This window comes from Typopeltis vanoorti, chromosome 25, assembly GCF_054136105.1.
Source record: "Typopeltis vanoorti isolate ZY-2024b chromosome 25, IOZ_Tvanoo_1.0, whole genome shotgun sequence".
NCBI classification, from domain to species: Eukaryota; Metazoa; Arthropoda; class Arachnida; order Uropygi; family Thelyphonidae; genus Typopeltis; species Typopeltis vanoorti.
In genome coordinates this window covers 1,359,948-1,385,835 of record NC_143573.1, presented here as the reverse complement: position 1 = coordinate 1,385,835, position 25,888 = coordinate 1,359,948, and the positions used below count along the sequence as shown (strand labels likewise).

Genomic DNA, 25,888 nt, shown 5'->3' with positions numbered 1-25,888 from the left:
TGAAACGTGGAAATTCCAGTTAAGAAGGGGGTATATGTGGAACTGCACGGTAGGAAATTATGATACACTTAAGAAGCAACTTGAAGCAGTACCATGGCATAAAGTTCTGCAAGGGAAGGATGGTCATGGTGCATGAGAGATAGTCAATGGATATCTGGAGGAAGCAATAATACTGTACACCCAAGGTCAGGAAGGTAAATCAGGTAGGAGTTAGATGGACGAGTACTATCACTAAGAACGAGCTGCAAAAAAAAAAAAGAAAATGTGTGTGTGTGGGGGGGGAGTATATAAGGAGCAAGATGACCAGCAAACTCATGAACAGTACAAGGATCAGGCAAGAAAGGTGACCAACATGGTGAGAAGGGCAAAATAACGAAGTAGCTGAGCAGGCAAAAAGAAGCCTCAAAGGGTTTTTTCATTATGTGGCAAGTAGGAGGAATGACTATGGAAGGATAATATTAATGAGTGCAGATGGTAGAGAGGAAATACAGGCAGACAAAATTGTTGAGCTACTGAGTGATCATTTTGTAACAGTATGTCATCCAAATGAAGGTATTGTCATGTCAGAGGTGACAGGTAAGGATGCAAGAAAAGAAGTTGATGAATTGGAGGTACTTAGGATATTGCAAAATCTAAATGCAAATACTGCTGTGGGATTGAATCGGATATCGGCTTGCATTTTAAGATAATATGTAGAGCAGAGGAACTGGTGATGGCTTTGACTAAGCTGTTTAATTTAAGTCTCAGCTCTGGAAAAGTCAAAAGAGAGTGGAAGGAGGCAAAATAATTCCTTTGCATAAAAGAGGGTCTAAGTCTGTGGTAGCAAATTATGGACTAATTGGTATCTCAGGAGTGGTGATAAAATTACCGGAAAAGTTGGTGAAAAAGAGAATTCAGGAATGGGTGGAAGCATGGCTCTGTGAAGAGTAGATCATGCCTTGATGAAATTTAATCTTTTTATAATAAAATGACAGCTAAGTTGGATAAAGAGAATAGCTACACAATGATACTGCTGAATTTTGCAAAGGAATTTTACAGGATACCACAGAACTTTATTATGCAAACTGTGGGTATTGGGGTATGAATGGATATGAAACTGGTGATATAGATAAAAGGGTGGGTCAAGGACATATACCAAAAAGTAGTATTTGTAAAAGCAGAAACCAGGAGAAGGCAGGTGACCACTCATGTGTCACAGGGCTCTGTTCTTGGACCACTGTTGTTTAATTTGTACATAAACTATATAGAAAATAATTGGTATGGATTCTCGTAGACAGGCTTATACGTTGGTTATGCATTATTAAAACACTTAAGGAATCGAACAACGTAGTTAAGGATATAAATTAAATTAAACTTTAATAAATATTTTCCGATATTTCGGCAACGTCACATTGCCATTTTCTAAAAGAACTTACAAGAAAGTTACGTGCACGTAGGCACTACAACACAGAAACTGGGAATGAAGAGATGAAGCTATTGTTCTCCTAACAGTCCTGATGGTGCCCTCTAGTGGGCTAAGTAGGTGTTCTTGGAAGTTGGGCTGAAGGTCTGCAGATGTAGGCCTCCCAAATTTGTTGAGGTTTGGAGAATTTCTTAAGGCTGAGGCTGATTCCATAAAGAGTCTTTCAAATTTGTATTTGCTACGGTGTATCACTGTAGCTTTCTTCCACCGTATTCTGTGGCGTGTATCCAGAGCATGGTCCGCAAGCCCAGAATGACTGTATTTGTGAAAACAGATGTAGTCCTTGTGTTCCGAAATTCTGATATTCGCTGTCCTGCCTGTTTGGCCAAAGTAAGACAGTTTACAACTGCAAAGGACCTGGTAAACACCAGGTAGGTCTAGAGGAAGTGGTTGGTCTTTAGTGGAGCGGATAAGGGATGCCAATTTTCTGTAAGGATTGTAACAGGAGGTCAGGTCATGTTTTTTTAAGATTTTGGTAATCTTTTCTGAGGTGCCTCGGATAGGGAATGGTGATGGATTTAGAGTAATCCTTGTTGTGGGGGGAGAGGGGTCTGTGGTTTGTAGGTTCTAATATTTTTTGAATTTTTTTTTTGGGGGGGTAGCCACTGGCTGAGAAAGTGTTGAGGATGTGATTTAGTTCTGTGTTTAGGGCCAAGTCGTTTGAACAGATTAGTTTAGCCCTGTTGTATAGTGTTTTCACTACTCCATATTGTTGTGAGGGGAGGTGGTGGGATTGTTGGTGAATGTATCTGCCTGTATGGGTGGGTTTTCTGTAAACTGAGAAAACCAAGGATCCATTAGGCTGGCGGGTGACTAGTGTGTCTAGGAAAGGGAGGCTGTTGTTTTCCTCTTTTTCCAGAGTGAATTTGATTCTGGGGTGTTGGTTGTTTAAGTGTGTTAAGAAGGAGAGAAGTGTTTCAGAGCCATGCGGCCAAATAGCGAACACATCATCAACATAGCAAAGCCATATGGTTGGTTTTTGTGGGGCAGAGGCTAAGGCTTTTTCTTCAAAGGTCTCCATAAAGAAATTGGCCAAGGGTGGGGAGAGTGGTGAACCCATGGCTGTCCCCTCTATTTGTTTGTAGAATTATCCCTGCCAAACGAAATAGCCAGAGTTCATTGTGAACTGAAATAAGGCTGAGATATCGGGAGAAAATTTAGCTTGGATTAGCTCTAAAGTTTCCTTGAGTGGGACATTTGTAAATAAAGAGGACACATCAAAGCTGACAATTATGTCAGTATGTTGGAGTGTAAGGTTTTCTATGCTGGCTTTGAAATGGGCTGAGTTTTTTTATGTGTGATGGTGTGTTGCCAGTATAGTGTGTGAGCTCTTTGGCCAAATGTTTAGCTAATTTGTATGTGGGGGAATCAATGCCATCCACTATGGGACATAATGGCACATTTTCTTTGTGTATTTTTGGGAGTCCGTAAATACGGGGGGGGGATATAGAGTTACAGCTTTAATCTGTTGGTAACTTCTACAGGCCAGGAGCCTGTGAAGTTTTCTAATTTGAGAGTTGGTGGGATTGTAATTGATAGGGAGGTATGTGGCCCGATGTAATAGAAGCGCATTCAGCTTACCTGCGTAGCCCTTTTGGTTAACTAATACAGTTGCATTTCCCTTATCCGCTTTGGTGATAACTAATTCTTTATTATTCTTCATTTCCTGTAGAGCTTTATATTCCTTGTTTGATATGTTGGTTTTTGGTGGTCTTGCTTTGGAACGGACACAGGCTACATCCAGTCTTACACTGTTGGCGACTTGATGTGGAAGGTGGCGGATTCCGCGCTCGATCTGGATCATAATATCCTCACTAGGTATTTTATTGGGAGCAATGGCGAAGTTGTGTCCACGTGAGAGCACGTTGAGTGCGTCAGGCTTCAGGGTGACTGAAGAAAGGTTGATTACCGTGTTGGTAGCAGGTTTTGGAAAGACGGTAGAGTTCTTTTTTAATTTTTCGAACTTTTTCATCTGTCGGCCTCGTATTTTTTTTAAATTCTTTTTCGGCAGCGGTACATGAGACGTCATGTAAAATCGACCAAAGTTCGTGGTTCAAAGTGTGCGATGTTTACCAGGTCCCTTGCTGTTGTAAACTGTCTTACTTTGGCCAAACAGGCAGGACAGCGAATATCAGAATTTCAGAACACAAGGACTACATCCGTTTTCACAAATACAGTCATTCTGGGCTTGAGGACTATGCTCTGGATACACGCCACAGAATACGGTGGAAGAAAGCTACAGTGATACACCGTAGCAAATACAAATTTGAAAGACTCTTTATGGAATCAGCCTCAGCCCTAAGAAATTCTCCAAACCTCAACAAATTTGGTTGTATGCGACTGCTCCAAATTTGGGAGGCCTACATCTGCAGACCTTCAGCCCAACGTCCAAGAACACCCACTTAGCCTGCTAGAGGGCACCATCAGGACTGTTAGAACAATAGTTTCATCTCTTCATTCCCAGTTTCTGTGTTGTAGTGCCTACGTGCACGTAACTTTCTTGTAAGTTCCTTTAGAAAATGGCAATGTGACGTTGCCGAAATATCGGAAAATATTTATTAAAGTTTAATTTAATTTATATCCTTAACTACGTTGTTCGATTTCTTAAGTGTTTTAATAATTGGTATGGAGATATTCAGTTGTTTGCGGATGATGCAAAGTTGAGTAGAGTAACTATTAAGATGATGTCGAGAGCTTGCAGCATGATTTGAAGAGGTCAATGGTATGAGCAAAAAGATAAGGATGTTAATTTAATGTGGAAAAGTGTAAAGTTATGCATTTTGGGATACAAAGATTATAGGTATTCTCTATCTACCACTACCACTACTTGGTAGTAGTAGTAGTAGTAGATAGAGTTAAAGTTTAGAAAGGATATTGCTAACATAGCCAGGGTAGCTCAGGAGATTACTTGGTTATTGAAGAACACACTAACGAGCAAATATGGGGGGGGGGGGTAAGAAGGTTATCATAGCTTGGTGTCGCACTGATTAGATCGTCGGCTTGTCGAGAGCTCCTGAAAAGATTAGTAGTATTTTGTGTTAACATTAGAAATTTTACTAGAATTTTAAGTAGTATTGTTTGCTTTTTGGTTCTTGGTGTGTCTGTGCAATTTTTGCGTGTTTTCTGTTATTTTATTATTAATTTTAAGATAAGATAGCGTACATATGGCACCCATAAAGAAAAAAAATGGCGGGCAGGTCGCCATGTTTATTTAAGAGTTTTGATGTAAACGAATTTATGCAATGTGCTGTCTGTGCGATGTATGCCTTGCGAAGAGTGGTGGGAGTCTGGTTAGAAAGTGATAGTGGAGTTAATATGTGCAGAAAGTGTAAAGAGAATTAGGATTTCAAGCGTGTATTGTGTGGCGAGAGTGATATCGTTAACGATAGTCAGAGTGTAGAAAATGGCGGTGTGCTAGAGAATTGCGTGGTAGTGCCAGATAGGTGTGAGAGCGGCACTGAAAGTGTAAATGAAGGTAGAAATACAGAACGAATGGATGATTTGATTGATAATGAAAATGGTGAGATAAATGCGAGTAGTGAAATTGCCTGTTTGAACGGTGTGATACACAGAGCAAAAAGACAACTGGAGCGTATGGAAAAATGTGTGCTGAATGTACCGACAAATAACCGGCGAAAGTCTGTGACGGCAAATAATAGAATGTTCGTAAACGTCAATAAAATGAAAGGAGCAAGTGCTGTATGGGGATTCGCTATTAAGAGGTGTAATAGTTGAGAGTTTAACGAAGTTGTACCAGCCAGGTGCGAACATAAAGGATGTCAGCGAATCTATTCGACTGCAAAAACAGAGGGTGAAAGAGATGATAATCATGGCAGGAACAAATCATTTGAAAGAGGACAAAATGGAAATGATAGAGGTTGTGAGGGAATTATTTGAGGTAGCAAAAGAGAAGAGTGAGAGAGTTAGGATGGTGAGTATCTCACCGCGGTATGACAGCGAAGTGTTTACAAGGAGGGCCATAATTGCCAATGGCTTTATGCGTGGGTTATGCATGGAGAGTGGTGTGGAATTTGTAGATGTGTGGAATGAGTTCGATGGGCGAAAGGACTTATATAAGATGGATGGGTTACATTTGAAAGGAGTTGGTGTACGGAGACTTGAAAAAGTGTTGATGAATGATGTGGAAGTGGATGTACAGACTCAGGGAAACTAGATTTATTAAAAGGGGGGGGGAGTAGATATGCAGACTTTAGGGAGGCAGTTGAGTGTATGAATGAGTATATTATGCCCGAGCGAGTACGAAGGACAACAAATCAGAATCGGATAGTTAGTATAAGGCATCAAAGTAGGGATAGGACAAATGGGCTTCTGCAATTCATGTACACTAATGCCAGGAGTATTAGGAACAAGAAGGAAGAGTTTTTGGCCATGGTTGGCACTTCCAGGCCACAGGTTGTTGGTATTAATGAAACATGGCTGACAGAAGATGATAACGCTAGTGGGATTGAATGCGACAGGTATAGCGTGTTCAGGAGTGACAGGGTGAATAAAAAGGGGGGAGGAGTGTTATTGATGATAGCTGATCAGCTGCAGCCAAGGAGTATAGAAGTTGAACTGCAGGATAGAGAAAAGAGCACATTTGAGGCTGTTTGGTGTGAGATAGAATCTAGCAGAACAAAATATACAATTGGTTGCTGCTATAGACCAGGTGATGGAATAGATGGTGGGGATAATATGCATAGGCAAATAGAAGAAATGAGTGGAAGGAGGGTAATTATTAGGGGTGATTTCAATTATGGTAACATTGACTGGAAAGAGGAGAGGGCACATGGGAGGAAGGAATTGGATTTTATGCGGTTATTAAGGGCCACCTATCTACGGCAACATGTAGTGGAAAATACCAGGGGACAGAGAGTGCTTGACATTCTAATTGCAACTGAGATTGTGGCTGTAACGAACATGACCATGTTGCCACCAATTGGTGAGAGTGATCATAAAGTCATGACTTGGGAGGTGGCAAGTAGTGGAATTACCGGGCTGGTAAGTATGACAAGCTTAGGTGTGTGCTTGGCTCAGTGCCATGGCATGTAAAACTGCAAGGGCTGGATGTTGATAGTGCATGAGAGGTGGTTAAGAACTGTTTGCAGGAGGCAATGGTTGACTGTATACCAAGAGTCCGAATAATATTATTAAGCTTGAGCTGCAAAAAAAGAAACAATTGTGGAGGGAATTTAAGGAGAAAGGTGACCATCAGGTGCAGGAACAGCATAAAGCTCAGGCCAGGATGGTAACAAGGGTGGTAAGAAAAGCAAAAGTAGATTACGAAAGAAAATTGGCCATGCAGGCTAAAGAGAATCCCAAACAGTTTTTTCAATATGTTGCAAGTAAAAGGAAAAATGTTCATGGTAGAATGATCTTAAAAAATGCTGAGGGTAGGGAGGTAACTGAATCAGTCGATATTGTGGAATTACTGAGCGAGCACTTTACAAGAGTATATCATCCAGGTGGTGACTTTGAAGGAATGGAAGAACCAACAGCTTATACTGGAATTGTGATAAATGAAGTAGAGGTAACTAGTCTATTACAGAACCTCAATGTCAATACATCTGTGGGATTGGATGGTATACCAGCTCGTGTTGTACGTGAAGCGGCTAAAGAATTGTCAGTGCCCTTGACCATTTTGTTTAATTTGAGCCTCGGGTATGGGTCAGTCCCAAGGGGGTGGAAAGAGGGAAAAATAGTTCCGCTAAATAAAGGTGGTTCCAAGGCTGCTGTTGAAAATTACCGGCCAATCAGCATAACAGGAATCATTACCAAGGTCTTAGAGAAAATAGTCAAGAGGAAAATACAAGCATTGGATAGAAGAAAATGGGATACTGTATCGGGGTCATCATGGTTTTGTGAAGGGTAGGTCATGCCTCAGTAACTTGCTCACGTATTATAATACAGTGACGGCTGAACTGGATAGGGGTAATGGGTTTACAGTGATTCTACTGGACCTTGCTAAGGCATTTGACAGGATACCACATGGAATTCTAATCCATAAACTACAACATATGGGAATGGATATAGGGTTGGTGAGATGGATAGGTGGGTGGTTGATGGAGAGATATCAAAGAGTAGTTTATTCAGGAGTAGAGTCCAAAAGATGGCCTGTGACTAGTGGTGTGCCGCAGGGTTCTGTCTTGGACCACTGCTGTTTAATTTGTTCATTAACGACATAAGGTAGGATCTAAGAGGAACAACTGATTTGTTCGCTGATGATGCAAAGTTAGGTACGGCAATAGTGAATGCAGAAGATGTCAAAATCTTGCAGGATGGTTTGGATAGATTGGAGTTCTGGGCTAAGGAGAATGGATGTCAATTTAATGTGACAAAATGTAAGGTTATGCATTTTGGGGTGAAAAGATTGGCGGCAGTTTACTGTATTGGTGGAACTGTGCTCCAGGAAATTGATGAGGCACAAGATTTAGGAGTGTTGGTGGATAAGGAATTGAAATTTAGCCGACACATTGCAAAAGTGGCCAAATCAGCTCATCAAATCACTTGGTTGCTGAAGAATACGTTGACAAGCAGGTTATTTTTCCTCTGTACCGAGCCTTGATAAGACCCCATCTCGACTACTGTGCCCAGATTTGGTCACCTAGGTTTCTTCTTGACGAGGAGGAGGTGGTGAGGATCCAGAGGCGAGTGACCAAGATGATAGCAGGTCTGTGGAATGAACCTTATGAGAACAGGTTGAGGATTTGTGGGTTGCAAAAATTGGTTGATAGGCGGAGGAGGGGAGATATGATTGAGACATTGAAATTACTGAAGGGTTTCTATAAAATTAATTCAGAAGCTATTTTTGAGAACAGGGCTAGTTGTGGGAGGACTAGGGGACATCCATGGAAACTGGGCAAAAGTGTGGTTAGTAAAGGTGTTAGAGCTGGGTTCTTTACTTTAGAGTAGTGAATGAGTGGAATGCACTCCCTGAGTCTGTGGTGGATGCTGTGACAGTGAATGAGTTTAAGGCGAGGTATGATAGATACTGTATGAATAGTTGTGATGAATATGATTTGGGGCCTCCCTCGATGAGTCTAATTACTCCCTGGAGTTGCCCGTAATAATAGTAATAGTAATTCCTCTTTATAAAGCCATGATATGACCACATCTGGATCACTGTGAGATCTGCTCACCTGGGTTTCTTGGGGATTATTACTATTATTACGGGCGACTCCAGGGAGTCATTAGACTCATCCTTAGATGGGTCATTAGAAGCCTAAATATCATGTCAACACAACTTTCCACATTCTAACAGTATCTATCATACCTTGCCTTGAACTCATTCACCATCATAGCACCCACAACAGACTCTGGCAGCTTATTCCACTCATTTACCACTCTAATACTCAGCTCTAACACCCCTGCTAACCACACTCTTGCCCAACCTCCATAGGTGTCCCCTAGTTCTCCCACTACCAGTCCTGATCTCAAAAATATCCTCTGAATTAATCCTATAGAAACCCTTCAGCAATTTGAATGTCTCAATCATATCTCCCCTTTTTACCTATCAACCAATTTCTGCAACCCACAAATCTTCAACCTGTTCTCATAAGGTTCATTCCATAGACCTGCTATCATCTTGGTCACTCGCCTCTGGATCCTCTCCACGTCCTCCCCGTCAAGTAGAAACCTAGGTGGCCAAATCTGGGCACAGTAGTTCAGATGAGTCTTATCAAGGCTCGGTACAGAGGAACAATAACTTGCTTGTCTCTGCTCATCAAAGTATTTTTTAGCAACCAAGTGATTTGATGAGCTGATTTAGCCACTTTTGCAATGTGTCCCCTAAACTTCATCACCCTATCCACCAACACTCCTAAGTCCCAGGCCTCAATCTCCTGGAGCACAGTTCCACCAATGTAGTATACTGCAGCTAATCTTTTCACCCCAAAATGAATAACCTTACATTTTGTCACATTAAATTGACATCCATTCTCCTTAGCCCACAACTCCAATCCATCCAAATCATCCTGCAAGATTTTGACATCTTCTGCATTCACTATTGCCGTACCTAACTTTGCATCATCAGCGAACAAATCAATTGTTCCTCTTAGATCCTACCTTATGTCGTTAATGAACAAATTAAACAGCAGTGGTCCAAGAACAGAACCCCGCTGCACACCACTAGTCACAGGCCGTCTTTTGGATTCTACTCTCTGATATCTCTCCATCAACCACCCACCTATCCATCTCACCAACGCTATATCCATTACCATATGTTGCAGTTTACGGATTAGAATTCCATGTGGTATCCTGTCAAAGGCATTAGCCAGGTCCAGTAGTATCACTGTAAACCCATTACCCTTATCCAGTTCAGCCGTCACTGTATTATAAAACTTGAGCAAGTTACTGAGGCATGATCTACCCTTCACAAAGCCATGTCCCCCGGACAGTATCTCATTTTCATCAATCCATTCCTGTATTTTTCCCTTGACTACTTTCTCCAAGACCTTGACAACGACTCCTAATATGCTGATCGGTCAGAATTTGCAACAGTAGTTTTGGATCTTCCTTTATGCAGTGGAACTCTTTTCCCCTCTTTCCACCCCCTTGGGAATGACCCACACCCGAGGCTCAAATTAAACAAAATGGTCAAGGGCACTGACAATTCTTTAGCCGCTTCACGTACGACACGAGCTGGTATACCATCCAATCCCACAGATGTACTCACATTAAGGTTCTGTAATAGACTATTCACCTCCACTTCATTTATCACAATTCCCGTATAAACTAATGGTTCCTTCATTTTTTCAATGTCACCACCCGGATGATATACTTTTACAAAGTGCTCGCTCAGTAACTCCACTATATCGACTGATTCAGTGACCTCCTTACAATCGGCATTCCTTAAAATCATTCTGCGGAGTACAGTTTTTTTTTTTTTTTTTTTTTGCTTGCACCATATTTAAAGAACGGTTTGGGATTCTCTTTAGATTGCATAGCTAGTTTCCTTTCATAATCCGCTTTTGCTTTTCTTACCACACTCGTTACCCTTCTGGTCTACACTTTATACCATTCGTGTGACTGCAGGTCACCTTTCTCTTTAAATTCCCTCCACAGCTGTTTCTTTTTTTTTTTTTTTTTCCAGCTCAAGCTTAATGGTGTTATTCATCCATTTAACCCCTACTTGTTTTACTATTCGGACCCTAGGTATATAATCAGCCATACTCCTGGAAATGCTCCTTGACCACTTCCCATGCTCTATTGACATCTAGCCCTTGCAGTTTTATATGCCATGGAACTGAACCAAGCAATCTCCTAAGCTTGTCATATTTGCCAGCACAGTAATTCCAATGATGAGAAAGTAGTGCAGAGAATCCGGAGATGAGTGACCAAGATGATGATTGTTCTGTGGAATGCTTCTTATGAGGAGGCATTCCACACTTTTTTTTTTTTCCCCCAGCTCAAGCTTAATGGTGTTATTCATACATTTAACCCCTACTTGTTTTACTATTCGGACCCTAGGTATATAATCAGCCATAAACTCCTGTAAATGCTCCTTGACCACTTCCCATGCTCTATTGACATCTAGCCCTTGCAGTTTTATATGCCATGGAACTGAACCAAGCAATCTCCTAAGCTTGTCATACTTGTCAGCACGGTAATTCCAATGATGAGAAAGTAGTGCAGAGAATCCGGAGATGAGTGACCAAGATGGTGATTGTTCTGTGGAATGCTTCTTATGAGGACAGATTGAGGATTGTAAAAGCTGAGAATGGGGGGGGGGGGTAATATGATACAAACATTTAAATTACTTAAAGGATTTTATAGGACTGATGTAGGGGAAATGTTTTAGCACTTGGCTAGAAAGGTAAAAATAGGACATCCCTGGAAGTTGGGTAAGAGTGTGGTTAGCAACAGCATGAGGAGTAGATTTTTCGCTTGAATGAATGAAATGAGTTGCCTGAGTCATTTGTGCTTTGTCTGCTAATGGTTTCAATTGGAGGTATGATTCACCTGATGACTGCATTATTAGGTGTTACTGCTGCAACTGAAAATTTGCAAGAGGATGTTAGGACACTGCATTTAGATACTGTTTGGAGATACAACAAACCTTTGTTTTGCTTGCATACAGTGCCTGTTGGAAGGGAAGTGTTTTTCATCATGGAAGGTTATTTTTATTTTTTTTATTGAATTTTTATAAACCAATGTTAAATTGCTGGTCTGATTGGCGAAGTCGTTAGCATATCCACTCTCCAGCCAAAAGGCTATGGGCATGGATGTTTGTGAAAATACTAGGATGGTGGTAGGCAGTAGATGGCATTGGTGTAGAAGATGTGGAGCATTATAGTTGGATTGAGTAGTGGAGACAGAGAGTTATTTTGCCAGCCTGGTTGGCTGAGTGGTTAGCATATCTGCTCTCCAGCCGAAAGGCTGCAGCTTCCAATGCTGCCGTGGGCATGGATGTTTGTAATTGTCTGTGGAAATATTAGTGGTGGTGGGTGGTAGATAACATTGGTGTAGTTGCAGTTAGTGGAACAAATAGTGAAGACAGAGCTGCAGAGTAGGTGCCCTCCCTCGATGAGTCTTTGGACTCCCTGGAGGTGTCACATAATAATAATAAATAAATTGTGGTATCAATTTATTAACCATGTTAATTCAAAAAGTGTGTCATTCAAATCCATGCAAAGTGACAGATTCCAGTGTTACATATCCTATGTTCGTAGAGTGCTAATTGTATTATATAAGCCTTAATGTAAAAATCAAAATGGCAATGACAATTTTATTGTGATTAAAATTACCACAAAATGATAGTTGACTGTTGATATAATGAGTGTTGTTCACTGTTCAAGTACAATGAAAGATAGCACTGCAAGTAAAATGTATAACATAAGCCTGTATAAGCACAGGTAATTTTAAATGAAGCTAGGTTTACAGAAGAAACATTTATAGATTAGATCCTGGTTGTCTACTAGAGGAAATTTTTCTAGGCTCTTTTTTCACAGCCAAATCCAAAGTTAGTTGATCTTTTGGCATAGGCAAGTAGGACTTTTCCTCATGGAAGTAATTTGGATTTCTAATCTTGTAATCTAGCAAATTCAACCAGAACACAAGTATATGCAATCCCATGTAAAGTAAGATCATCTTCACCTCTCACGGAGAGGTGTTATCTGATTGGTTTAAAATCCCTCTTCTACAAGATGAAAAATCTTGCCCATCCATAGAAATCTGTGATTTGAATTATAGTCTTTCAAACAGATGGGCACATGTCATACTTTCCTTACAAATCAGCTGTAAGAGATGCATCTAGTCATACGGGCTAGGTGGTAAAAAAAAACAACTAATAATAAATAAAAATATAATAATAATCAACTTATAAGTTTTTAGGATAAAACAAACCCAATTCCCCACTCAGACCTATAGTAGATGCCACCAATGCACCTTGCTACAGACTGTCTAAACAGCTGGCCAACTCTCTGACCCCCCTCACTGGAAGGTCCACTTCCTATATAAAAAACTCGACCCACTTTAAAGCTCTCATAGAAAATTTAACCTTGAATAAAGCAGACATATTGGTAAGCTTTGATATCTCCTCTTTGTTTACTAATATTCCCTTAACTGACACCTTATCTCTCTTACAAAAAGTTTTCCCTTCTGACATCTTAGATCTCTTTTCCTTTGCCATTAACTCTGGGTATTTTTCTTGGAAGACCAAAATCTACAAGCAGATAGAGGGAACTGCCTTGGGTTCCCCCCTCTCTCCCCCACCCTTGCCAATTTCTATATGGAAGATTTTGAAAAACGAGTCATAGACTCAGCCCTACTCAAACCTACCTGGCTAAGATATGTAGATGATGTGTTCTCTATTTGGCCTCATGGCCCAGACACATTAGACTCTTTCCTCAGTCATCTCAATAGCCTACATCCAAGAATCCAGTTTACTATGAAAAAGGAAAAGAACAATTGTTTACCCTTCCTAGACACCTTAGTCACAGGCCTGTCTAATGATACACTTGCCTTCACTGATTACAGAAAACCCACACACACAGGCAGATACATTCACAAACTCTCACACCACCACCACTCTCAACAACATGGCATTATTAAAACTCTTACCAAGAGAGCCCACAATCTTTGTTCCAGTGGAACCGCCCTCACTACTGAGCTTAACCACATACACAGCACTTTCCTCTCCAATGGCTACAGCGATCACAGCATCAAAAAAATAATCAACTCCTCCCCCATTCCCCGTCCTTCTCGTCAACAAGATTTTAAAAATGCCATCACCATACCCTACATCCGTGGCACATCCGAAAAAATAGCCAAGCTACTAAAACAGTACAACCTACACACACCATATAAGCCCCACCACAAACTTGCTACCCTTATCCATTCTACGAAAGATCAGCTCCCTCCTCTCTCTCTGCCTGGAGTTTACAAAGTACCCTGTTCCTGTAAGCTGGCGTACTTCGGACAGACAGGCAGATCAGCATCCATCCGCCTAGAGGAACACAAGTCTTACATCTGTAAACACAACTATGGCCATTCAGGCTTGGCTGACCATGTCTTGGACACCACCCACAGAGTATCATGGAAGAAAATCACCATGCTCCATCACAGCAAATTCAAGAAAGAGAGATTATTCTTAGAAGCAACAGCAGCTCTTAGAAATCAACCAAATCTTAATAAATACGGTTGCATTAAGCTTCCGAAAATTTGGGAAACACTCATCACCAGAGATCCTACTTTATATTCCAGGCCACGTACAACCGCCCTTAGAGGGTGCTCCACCTAGATAGGACTTTAGTGTCACCCACATGGTTGGGCTTAGTATTGTATGATATTTGTGTTATGTTACATTAGTTATTTTTGTAATCCCCGTAGATATCCTAGTGACTAGGACGAAATATAGGAAGTATTAAATTCTTTTTAATCCTTTCTGAGTGTTGTAAAAAATCCATTAAACCTCCAACATTATGTCTTCACAGCACTTAAGCCTCTATACACATATTCCAGTCAAGATAACAATCATTCTCATTCTATCTCATCTCCTGCCACATTTCCCTTATTCCAACAATAACCAGTTCTATATTCAGTGTACACACACAATGTGGAACCTTACAGATATATATGCTGAGGCATTTACAGAGCTCATGAAGTATTACAAATGATAATGAAATGTTTAATAACAATGGCTTTTATCTATTTATTTAGTAAGACCTGGAGCTCAGAAAGTAAACATGAAATTCCACTACTTTAAGTCCACAGCAAAATAAGTACTGGATGATATTTTTTTTCTCATTTCCCTTCCAATAGTTGATCAGCATACTAACAGGATATAAGGGATTTTAGCATATGTTAATTTGATGCTTGTCTTTTTAACCCCCCCCCCATCATTTATCTAATGAATGACAGAAAAAAATAGTTTTACTAGTAGGAAGGCAATACTTCCAAAGTAAGATTTAATGAAATAATATGCCAGTGAGACAACAAATCTCTATTTGCTAATCAGAAAAAAGAATCTATATTTTGCTAAAGAAAAAAATAAAGATGTTCAAAGTAGTTTAACAGAGAAATGGTCATTTTCTGGCATCTGTATTCACACCTGTAGTTATTAAAATTAGAAAGTGTAAGTTCAGATAACTGAAATAAAATAAAAACTGACTGTGAAATTATAAATGTATTTTAAATTAGTAGCTACTGGTATTCATTTTAATAAATTTAGAAACTAATGCAGAAGTCAATATCTATTCATCTCTTAACATTTAGTGGTTAGAAACAATACTTTACTGAAAAGCATCAGGCATAACTTTTCACACTAAAACATATCACAGATTAAGCATCATCATGATGGTGAGGGTCTGAAGGGCGTATCTCTCACTCTCTATGCAATAATGTCTGCCCATTTGTTCACTGTTGTTTTTAGTGGCTTTTTTTTTTTTTTTACTTTTTGTAAGATAATCACACTTAAAATCAAAGTTGAACCATTCAGTGCTAGCCACATCAAAATACCAACTGTAATAATTAATGTAACAGTAAATAAAATGTCGCAATTTATTACAACTAAAAATTATGAGGGGAAAATGATATAACATTTTCGTTTATACATCGTGATAAATATACTTAATACTTAACACTTTTCAAAACCCAAACTAAAATTGAAGCTCAATTTAAGAAAACTGAGAATATTTTGAATATTTCCGCAATTATTATAAAACACTACTATTTAAATTTTCAAACAGAATAAAATGCAAAACACTTTTCAACCTTTGTGATTTATCAATCCCAGTGAAGAAAGGTTGGAAATCTACAGCACAATCTGTATAGTGTGTCGGCTAAGAATTAAATAATCCAGTTCTCCTAAATTAAGAGACCAAACATTTTTTCATTCAATAAACTTGGTGGTAGTCTCGCACATGACGAAGAAAATTGACTACCACCTAATGATTTTTACAAACATCCATGTTACAGTCGATTCAAACCCACACCTGTAGTATGGAGAGAAATGACGCTATGGATTCTACTAGAAACACCAGACCTGCAACAAGACCTAACATTTAATAGTTTGTTTTTTTAATTCAATTTTATACCAAATGACGATTTTTAAGTCCTTACTTATCATTACTTACTAAGCTCTCAATAAAATCGAACTCTTTACAATTCAAATCTGAACAGGAACTCATATGAGTCAGCAATTTTTCTTTGAAATTAGGCTTAAGAGTGCAAATGAATTTAAGCCATCGAGGAAGCTGAATAACATCACAGTAACATCGAGTGGATTATCTCTCGCTCACTTAAAAATATCACCTTAAAATTAACATGAAAAATAGTACAAGGGAAAAAAAAAACAAAAACACTGAGAACCATACCATTTAGTGAATATTTCAAATATATTCGGAATCTCTTTCACGTTATTATATTACCAAATACACCATAATTATTTCTATAATAAAATACACATATTGCTTACAACTCATTCAATACCTTTAACTATTTAATCAACAGCAGTTTAACTTTTTTTAAATCATTATGTGTTACTTGCTTATTTTTGTTACTTACTTAGACTTATTCCCAGACATTTTACAGCAAGTTGAGATCCACACCACGAACGCTGGCAATAAACGATAACAACTAAAAATGTATGGTGCTGCCACCTTTGACTTTGTGTGTATATGATCATGAACGAAATTCTAATTGGTTGAACGTCAGATAGTTTTATTGAATCAAAAACATTGTTTATTCCGTTTTACTGTACGAAAGTAATTTTGATCTTAAGAATAACTAAAGTGACGTCATCATCCCTTTATTTATTTTGATTACTTTTCTTTAGTTTTTGTGTATCCAAACAAAATAACCTTGCTTGAAGTATAAGGGTGTATTGAATTTTGGCGAGAAGCGTTTTGCATCTATCATGGCAGGTATTAAAGGTGAGAAAATTGCTATCTAAATATGGGGTATTAATATTAATTTTTTGCATATACGATAATCAAGAGTAGAACGTTTTAATTAATATTATGATATCAGTAACAAATTTAGTTTGCTTGATATTGTATGTTTATTTATAGAAATAGAAAATTTGTATAAGTTATGTAGAAAATTTCGTCTCATTCAGTTCTGGATTACGATATTAATTACTGATTTCTTATCTAAATTATCACGCAATACTATGATGCATTAGTACCATTATAGAAAATCTTGATGTTTCTTAATTTTAATCAACACATCACATCTATTAATCCGCAGCACTCGCACATGTTTTTTTTTTTTTTTTTCAAATGTGACGCTAATAAACAGAACTTTTTGTTATAAAAATAAATATTAATAAAATCTGGTTAATTGGATTAATTTTAATAGAGTAGTGTTTGTTACTGTAATAAACACGTTATCTGAACAAGTAGTGATTTCTACATTATTCATTTACCTTATCATCAAAGATTAAACCCCAACGAACTGATGAGCTCCCCCCCCCCCATACACACACACACACACCAAAAAAAAAAAAAGAAAAAAAAAGTTACATTTCACAATAAAGTCTTGACAGTACTGGATAGAGATAGAGGTTGAAATGTAATATTTCATTATGTTATAAAGGCATTTGATATAGTTTCTCACTATAAGTTTATATGGGCATCCATGGCCTTTAAGGTTGTTCTCAGTCAAGAAAGGGGTAAGAGCTAGGTTTTTATCCCAGAGAGCAGTGAGTGAGTGGAATAATTTGCCCTTAGGGGTAGTGAGTGCAACTAGTGTAAATGAATTTAAGGGAAGGTGTGATAGCTGGGTTGGGTAATTTACAGCCTCCCTCGATGAGTCCTTAACTCCCTGGAGATCTCAGATAATAATAATAATATTATTATTGTACCAGCATCCCTGCAAGAGGATTTGAATAAGCTAGATAGATGGGTAAATGAATGGGGGTGTCAGTTTAATGCAGCAGTATGTAAGGTCTTGAGGTTTGGGAAACATCGATAGGATGCAGCATACTCTATGGGAGGAGTTATGCTGGAGGAAGTAGGGGAGACAAGAGATCTGGGGTTGATGGTTGATAGAAACCTGAGGTTTAGGGGACATATTGCAAAGGTGGTGAAGGTAACACAGAGGATTGCTGCAATTATGAGAAGGACACTGACCTGCAGAGATAAGAGGGTTATCATTCCGTTGTATAAGTCTCTGATCAGACCACACTTGGACTATTGTTCTCAGATTTGGTCTCCAGGATTTGAAGGGGATAAATTAACTGTGGAAAGGATACAAAGACGGATGACAAAGATGGTTTCAGGACTGTACAAGGATAGTTATGAGGATCGGCTGAGAGAATGTGGACTGCAGAGTTTGGTGGATAGAAGAAGGAGAGGTGATATGATTGAGACTTTTAAACTGTTGAGAGGTGATTACAGGGTTGACACTGGGGAGTTCTTTCGCTTGGTTGAACAGCGGGAAGGAGTGATGACAAGAGGCCATCCCTGGAAGTTACGAAAGGAAACTGTGAGCAAGAGGGTGAGGAGTGGCTTCTTTGCGTGGAGGGTGGTTGAACCGTGGAATGCATTGCCTGATGGAGTGGTGAGAGCGAGAACGGTCAATGAGTTTAAGGAGTGGTATGATAGATTTTGTGTTTCTTAGGGGGGACCTCCCCTCAATGAGTCTTGACAGACTTTATGTTCTTAGGAAGGACCTCCCACGATGAGTCTTTCGACTCCATGGAGGCCTGAATAGTAATAATAATAATCTCTATGGAGTCGGTAGACTCACTGTGGGAGACCCAAACTATTCATACAATATGAATAGTTTGGGTTTAATTTGTACATCAATGATATTGGGAATAGTTTGAAAGGAGATATCCACTTGTTTGCTGATGATGAAAAACTGGGAAGAGCGATAGTTAATTCAGATGATGTGAATATCTTACAGGATGACTTAAATAGGCTGGTGGTTTGGGCTAAACTAAATGGCTGCCAGTTTAATGTGGCCAAGTGTAAGGTGATGCACTTTGGAAGAATGAGATCACATGCTGTTTTACTATATTGATGGAACTGAACTGCAGGAGGTTGATGAGGTTAGGGACTTGGGAGTTATTGTCGACAGAGAACTTAAGTTTTGAGGGCATATTGCAAAGGTTGCCAAAACTTTGCATCCGATTACATGGTCGTTGAGGAACACACTGACAAGCAGGGATAAGGAAGTGGTTGTCCCACTTCATAAAGCATTAATAAGACCTCATTTGGACTATTGTGCACAGATCTGGTCACCTGGATTTCTTGGTGATGTAGAAATGGTGGAGAGGATTCAGAGGCGGGTTATGAAAATTGTTGCAGGCCTGTGTGATGTCTTCTACAAGGATAGATTGAAGGTCTGTGGGCTTCAAAAACTAGTTGATAGACATATGAGAGGAGTATGATAGAGGCATATAAATTATTAAAAGGGTTTTAATGGATTGATACTGATAACCTTTTTAAGACCAGTGAAGGAAGGGAGAGAACGAGGGGGTCATCCCTGGAGATTGTCTAAGAGCGTGGTTAACAAGGGTGTTAGGACTAGATTTTTTACTTGGAGGGTTGTAAATGGGTGGAATGCGTTGCCAGAGGTGGTTGTGAATGAGTTTAAGGGGAAGTATGACAGGTATTGTGTGAATAACGGTTAGTATGTCAATGTTGGGTCTCCCACGATGAGTCTTGACTCCATGGAGGCACCTTACATAATAATAATATCTATAATTACCTCTTCTTGAAATCATTGACAGACGAAGCACTCGCAACTGAGCCAGGCAACACATTCCATTCATTCACCACTCTCCAAGCAGAAAATCCAGGGATGACCTCTTGTTCTTCCATCATTATCTCACTTCTGAAATATTTCTCTTGTCTTATAAAATCCTTTAAGCAACTTTTTGGTGAAATTTTTTGGTTAAATGTTTCTATCATGTCCCCTCTTCTCTGCCTATCAAGCAACTTCTGTAATTCACAAACTCAGTCTGTCAATGTAGGGAGCATTCCTTACACCACTCACCAATTTGGTCACTCGTCTCTGAATCTTTTCTACCACTTCTTCATCTCCAAGGAATCCAGGCAGCCAGACCTGAGCACAGTAATCCAAATGTGGATGTATCAGTGCCTTATAAAGAATAATAACTTCTTTATCTTTGCATGTTAGTGTATTCTTCAATAACCAAGTAATCCTATCTGGAATATCTCCCTTCAAGTCATTTATGTACAAATTACACAATGATGGTTCAAGCACAGAGCCTGGTGGCACACCACTGGTCACCTGCTTCATCCTGGACTCTGCTCCTCAATAGACTGTTTTTTTGGTATCTGTCCATGAACCATTCTCTTGTTCACATCACCAGTTTAATATCCATTCCCATTTGTTCTAATTCGCATAACAGTATTCAAATTCATTTCAGCATTCCTGTCAAAAGCCTTAACAAAATCCAGCATTATCACTGTAGCCATTTCCCTTGTCCAACTCAGCTGTCACTCCATTATAAAAAGTTAATAAATTACATATTCTTATCCACCCATTCCTGAATTTGGTCTTGAACCAACTTTTCTATTACTTTTACCGCCACTCCTGAGATGGTGATTGTTCTGTAATTTTCTACCTCCATTTTAGAGCCCCTTTTACGCAAAGGAACTGTTATACTTTCCTTCCACTTCCAAGGGACCTTACCAGAACTCAGACTTGAGATAAACAGCAACGTAAAAGGCATTGACAATCCCTTTGCACATTCACGTAATACTTGAGCTGATATCCCATCCAAACCTATAGCAGTTTTTGCATATAAATTCTGCAATATCCTAAGTGCCTCTAATTCATTAACTTCAATTCTCGTATCAGTTATTGCTACATAAGACAGAAATATACTCACTCGGGTGATAGACTTTTGAAACGTGGTCACTCAGTAACTCTATTATTACATCTCCTTGCTACCATCAACGCCCACTAAAGTTTTCCTTCCAGAGTCTTTCTTCCTTTTACTTGCCACATAGCTAAAGAATTCTTTGGAATTTCTTTTGACCTGCTTGGCTAAGGTCTTCTCATAATCTGATTTAGCTTTCCCTACTATGTTGGTAACCTTTCTAGCCTGAGCTTTGTACTGCCTGTGAGTGTGCTGATCACCTTTCTTTTTGCCAATCGTCCGTAACATATTATTTTTTTGCAGATCATGCCTAATACTACCACTCATCCATCTAATGCCTACCTTATTTATCTTCTTGACCATAGGGATATATTCCGATATTGCTTCCTTCAGATACCTGTTATGCACTGCTAACATCTTTCTCCTGCAATTTCTTATGTCATAAGATAGCTGTAAGCTGCCATCGAAGCTTGTTATAATTATCTACCTTCTAGTTCCGTATATAGCCCCTCTTAAGAGAGAAATCGACAAATTTTCCTCCCAAGTCAATACCACATGATTGCTCTCACCAATTGGAGGTAATATGAACACCTTACTTATTCCTAAGTCTTCTGAACCTATAACCAGATCCAACACCCTTACACCACAAATTCCTTCAGTAATATGCTGTTTCAAGTAATTATCTCTTAGAGAGCATATGAATTCCATTTCTTTTTTTTGCCATGTGATCTTTCCTATTTCTTGCCAATACCACCATAGTTAAAATTTCCCATAATAATTAGTCAACCTGTACTCAGTGCGTTAATTTGCTGATTCATGTCTTTTACATCATCCCTTGTATCTATGCCCTGGCCTATAACAGCAATCAAACTGTATATTTGGTTCTGTCGGCCACTATTTCATACTAGATCACCTCAAATGAACTAGCATTGACACGTCTGTCTTATTGATATCATACTTTTTTTTGGCTGCAGCTCTTCAGCTATCATCAGTAGGTGAAGAGCTGCATCTTTGTCTATCTTCTCTATCCTCCCTGAAAATACTATACCATCACATTCAATTCCAATAACCGCAACTGCTGTCAGCCAAGTTTCACTATAATAAATTTAGTTTAATCCTTTATCTAAGTGTGAGCAAACAAAGTTTGCACCTGAAAATATCTTCAGGACTGAAGCAAGGTGGTGCAACTCAGAGTAAAGGTGAACCAAGCTCTCATCACTCCTTGTCTCAGTATCTCCCACCATGCCAACAGTTGCACCACCTTGCTTCAGTCCTGCAGATATTTTCAGGTGCAAACTTTGTTTGCTCACACTTGGATAAAGGATTAAACTAAATTTATTATAGTCTAACCAAGTGCAAAATAAACTTCCAACAAGTTTCACTAATGTCTATAACTTTTGGTGAGATTGCACTGACTAATGCCAAAAACTCTTTCCTCTTATTTCAAATGCTTCTTGCATTAGTATACAAAAATTATAGATTCCCTTTATTTCTTATGCCATTTTTACAACTGACATACATTCTACTAATTTCAGTAATAACACATCTCATGCTGCATCGGCTGTCATGCAGAATAATCAGAGCCACTTTCAGGGCTTAGGCAGAGGATCCTGTTCGGGAAGTGTTTTACAGTCTCCATCAAGTCAGTGATACTGTGAATGAGCAACACAGAAGGTATAAGATTAATCTTAGAAGGGAATTTTACATAGGCACATGGAATGTTCGGGGTCTACAGATAGGTACTCTTGAGATTGTCTGTAAAGAGATGGATAGGTATAAAATTGACATCCTGAGAATTATAGAGACCAGATGGAATGGAGAAGGTCACTTCAAAAGACAGGATGGTAAGCTAGTTATTTACTCGGGTGGTGACTCAGAACATCATGGGGTAGCTGTGATACTGAAGACAGCTCAGGCAAGAAACCTTCTTGATTATGACCCCATTAATGATAGGATACTTTCTATTAGACTTAAGGCTCATCCTACCAATGCATCAATTGTGGTAATTTATGCACTCCACACAGAAGAAGAGAGTGAGGAATTCTATGAAAACTTGCAAACTCTTTTCGACTGCCTACCAAGGAGAGACATACTTTACATCTTAGGGTACTTAAATGCAAAAGTAGGAAAGAGTATGAGAGTTAGGCCAGAGTGTGGCATGTTTGGTCTAGGTAAACGCAACACCCGTGGAGAAAGACTGTTGGAATTTGCCCGTGCTAACAGATTAGTTATTACCAATACCTGCTTCCAGAAACATCCACGACGGACCTATATTTGGACGTCTAACATTGATAGGTCAAGGCACCAGATTGATTACATCCAGGCTCTCCAGTGGTGGAAGACAAGCATCTCTGATGTGCATACTTGTCCTGCAGCAGATTGTGGTACAGACCATCAGCTAGTAAGAGCCAAAGTAAGACTAAGACTCCAAAAACCTTCCAGGTCAGGCACATCCCACTAGATTGGATGTTAGAGTAATTCCTAGTGGATTCACAGGAGAAACATCAACTCATTTGGATGATTTTTTGGAAACCAATGAGGAGAACTCACCAGAAATGCTTTGGGAAGGAGTCAAGGTGATAAGAGAGTTGAGCTGCCAGAAAACCAAACAACAGGACTACATGGCGAGGCCTGGTGTGGCACATCACCGAGCATCGTAGTGACCATATGGCATCTGTAGATGCCCAGTGAACATATATATAGAATTTCAGTATTCACAATAGCTCCATACTGATTTTTGTCTGCTCTGTTCTCTAAATTATTCTGCAATAAAGGATCACCAAACACGCATTCCCTGTATAAACTTTTCTCTCCTACTCTCAACCTTATCAGTTCTAGTTTCTCTGCCCAATTACTTCAGCTTGCTCAGAAAACAGCAAACTCTTCAAATGCTTATGGCCTTTCATGTTGAAATCCCTTCAGTTTTTGCAACCTATTTCTTGCATACAGCTCTCTTTTGCCTTCAAACAACTTCAGGCATCCACATATTCCAGACCTCTTTTACTACACATTCTTGCAATCATATCATTCATTATTATCACTCTTCTGCTTAACTCATAATTATCAAAACTAAGCAGCATACACACTATTATCCCTTTGACACTTATCTTCTTCATGATATCTAACACATATTTATCATACCTTTCCTCAAACCCATTAACAAAGCACAACTGACTCTTGCACCCGAGTACTTTCAATCAACACTCTCCAAGAGAAAAATCTAAACCTCACACACCTACTAACTGCATTTGTACTCAACTTCCAGGAATGACTTCTTGTCCTTCTAGCCAAGTGCTGAAACATTTACCCTGCATCAATCCTATAAAAACCATTTATGTAACTTAAATGTTTCTATCATATCTCTTCTTTTTTACCTATCAAAAAATTTCTTCAATCCCAAACCCCCAATCTGTCTTCATAGAGAATGTTCACAGACCACTCACCATCTTCGATACTGTTAAATTTCCTTTTTTTTTTCTTTGTCTTACCTTGTGTGTGATTACTTTTTTATTATCTTTCACTAAAGATAATAACTTACGATTATTATCTTTAGTGAATATCCCTATTACTTGATATAAATTCTTGCACTTGCTTTCTCCCTTTTCGTTCTATGGCCACTACTTAAATTGCTTGCGTGTGCAGAACTTGGTAGACAATGAAATTGCCCCCGGATAATGCCAATTTTCTTTGATACAAATCTGGAATTAACTCCGTGTCAGAATTTGAAAAAATTTGTTTGTTAAAGCTGCGCCATCCAAATTCTTAGACAAGAGAATCTTCCTTGTCAGGAAGTTAACACTCAGAATGACACACTATTCGATGACCAAGCAATTAAAATTCCCAATTACAAAAACTTTGTATATTTTTACTCTTACTGCAGTCCCCAAAGCAATCCCCAAATTTTAACTCGCACTGGTTCTATTTTTATGAGTGGTGCATTGAGTTCACAGATCAAGCAATTTGTTAGGTAAGAAAAAGAAAGGTTTATTAATTGCTCTAATACAATATACTATTATTAAGATCACTTAACAAAACTGAATCTCTCCTACAAATTGAAAGTTGATTAACCAGACATAACCTTAATACTCCTAGTCTTAAACATTGTGAGACAATATCTACAATTTAGTTAAATTTCTAACATCATCCTATTCAACTAATATTCTTGTACAAGCATTTATCTTACTCTAGATTCAAGAACTATCAGGTTATAACATACTTTAGCAATTCAATACAACACTGTACATGAATTCTTACTCAGAACTAAAATAATCTACTAGTTGATTAGATACTAAAGTCCTGTTTCATTTTTGTAAGTCCAATCACTGAGCATATCTGCACATTATTGCACACTAACTGTTTCTTGTATACAAAGGAATCGAAAAGTTTCTACATTACCAAGCATCAGGATCTCTCTTGATCTTCTGAAAAATTTCACACAGCTTGTCACCCTCTCTTACGGTCAGCTGTCTTCAAGTAGGACAACTTAATGATTACGATCATGAATCACCTTTTTCGATGTGGGCAAAGCTGCTCTGCCGGGTTCGGTCCACGTGGTTCTGCATGTCGATCGGTTTGCGCTGGCTTTTCCGCTGTACCGATGATTATGCCTGCACTGGATCACTATCTGGCCACATAGCTGCCACTGGACATCGTTCTTTTCGATGGGCATGGATGTTTAAGATTCTGTGAAAATGGTGGTGGTGGTGGGCAGTAAATGACGTTGGTGTAGTTGCGGTTAGTTGTAGTTGGTGGAGACAGAGTTGTAGAGTATGTACTCTCCCTCCCTCCCTCCCTCGATGAGTCTTTGGACTCCCTGGATGTGTCAAGTAATAATAATATGAACTGTTGATATGGATACAAAGGCAACTGATGGGACAGATATCAAATAGCCATATATAGAGGAGCAGAATCCAGGAGAAAGGAGGTGACTAGTGGTATGCCACAAGGTATATTTATGTACTTGGACTACTGCTGTTTATTTTGTATATAAATGATATAAGAAAATTTAAAGAGAGATATTCAGTTGTTTGTTGATCGACTAGTTAGACTTATGTGCTGGTTTGAACTTATTGTGTTTAATGGAATAAATACAACACATATAAATAAACAGCACTTAATCACTCCTATAT

At 39.0% G+C, this 25,888-nt stretch overlaps 2 protein-coding genes across 2 annotated transcripts in view; one reads left to right on the top strand and one right to left on the bottom strand.

Annotated features, from left to right (window-relative positions):
• The window catches only part of TER94 (Transitional endoplasmic reticulum ATPase TER94), a 258,536-nt gene extending 241,946 nt beyond the window's left edge, over positions 1 to 16,590 (bottom strand). Inside the window, exon 1 of the mRNA XM_090414459.1 lies at positions 16,466 to 16,590. Within this exon, the coding sequence (XP_090270585.1) occupies positions 16,466 to 16,485 (20 nt within the window). The 5' untranslated portion in view covers positions 16,486 to 16,590. The remainder of the gene's footprint in view (positions 1 to 16,465) is intronic.
• Positions 16,591 to 16,636: 46 nt separating this feature from the next.
• Positions 16,637 to 25,888, top strand: part of LOC150092477 (leptin receptor gene-related protein) — a 104,843-nt gene continuing 95,591 nt past the window's right edge. Inside the window, exon 1 of the mRNA XM_090414460.1 lies at positions 16,637 to 16,833. The gene's annotated coding sequence lies outside the window, so the exon portion shown is untranslated. The remainder of the gene's footprint in view (positions 16,834 to 25,888) is intronic.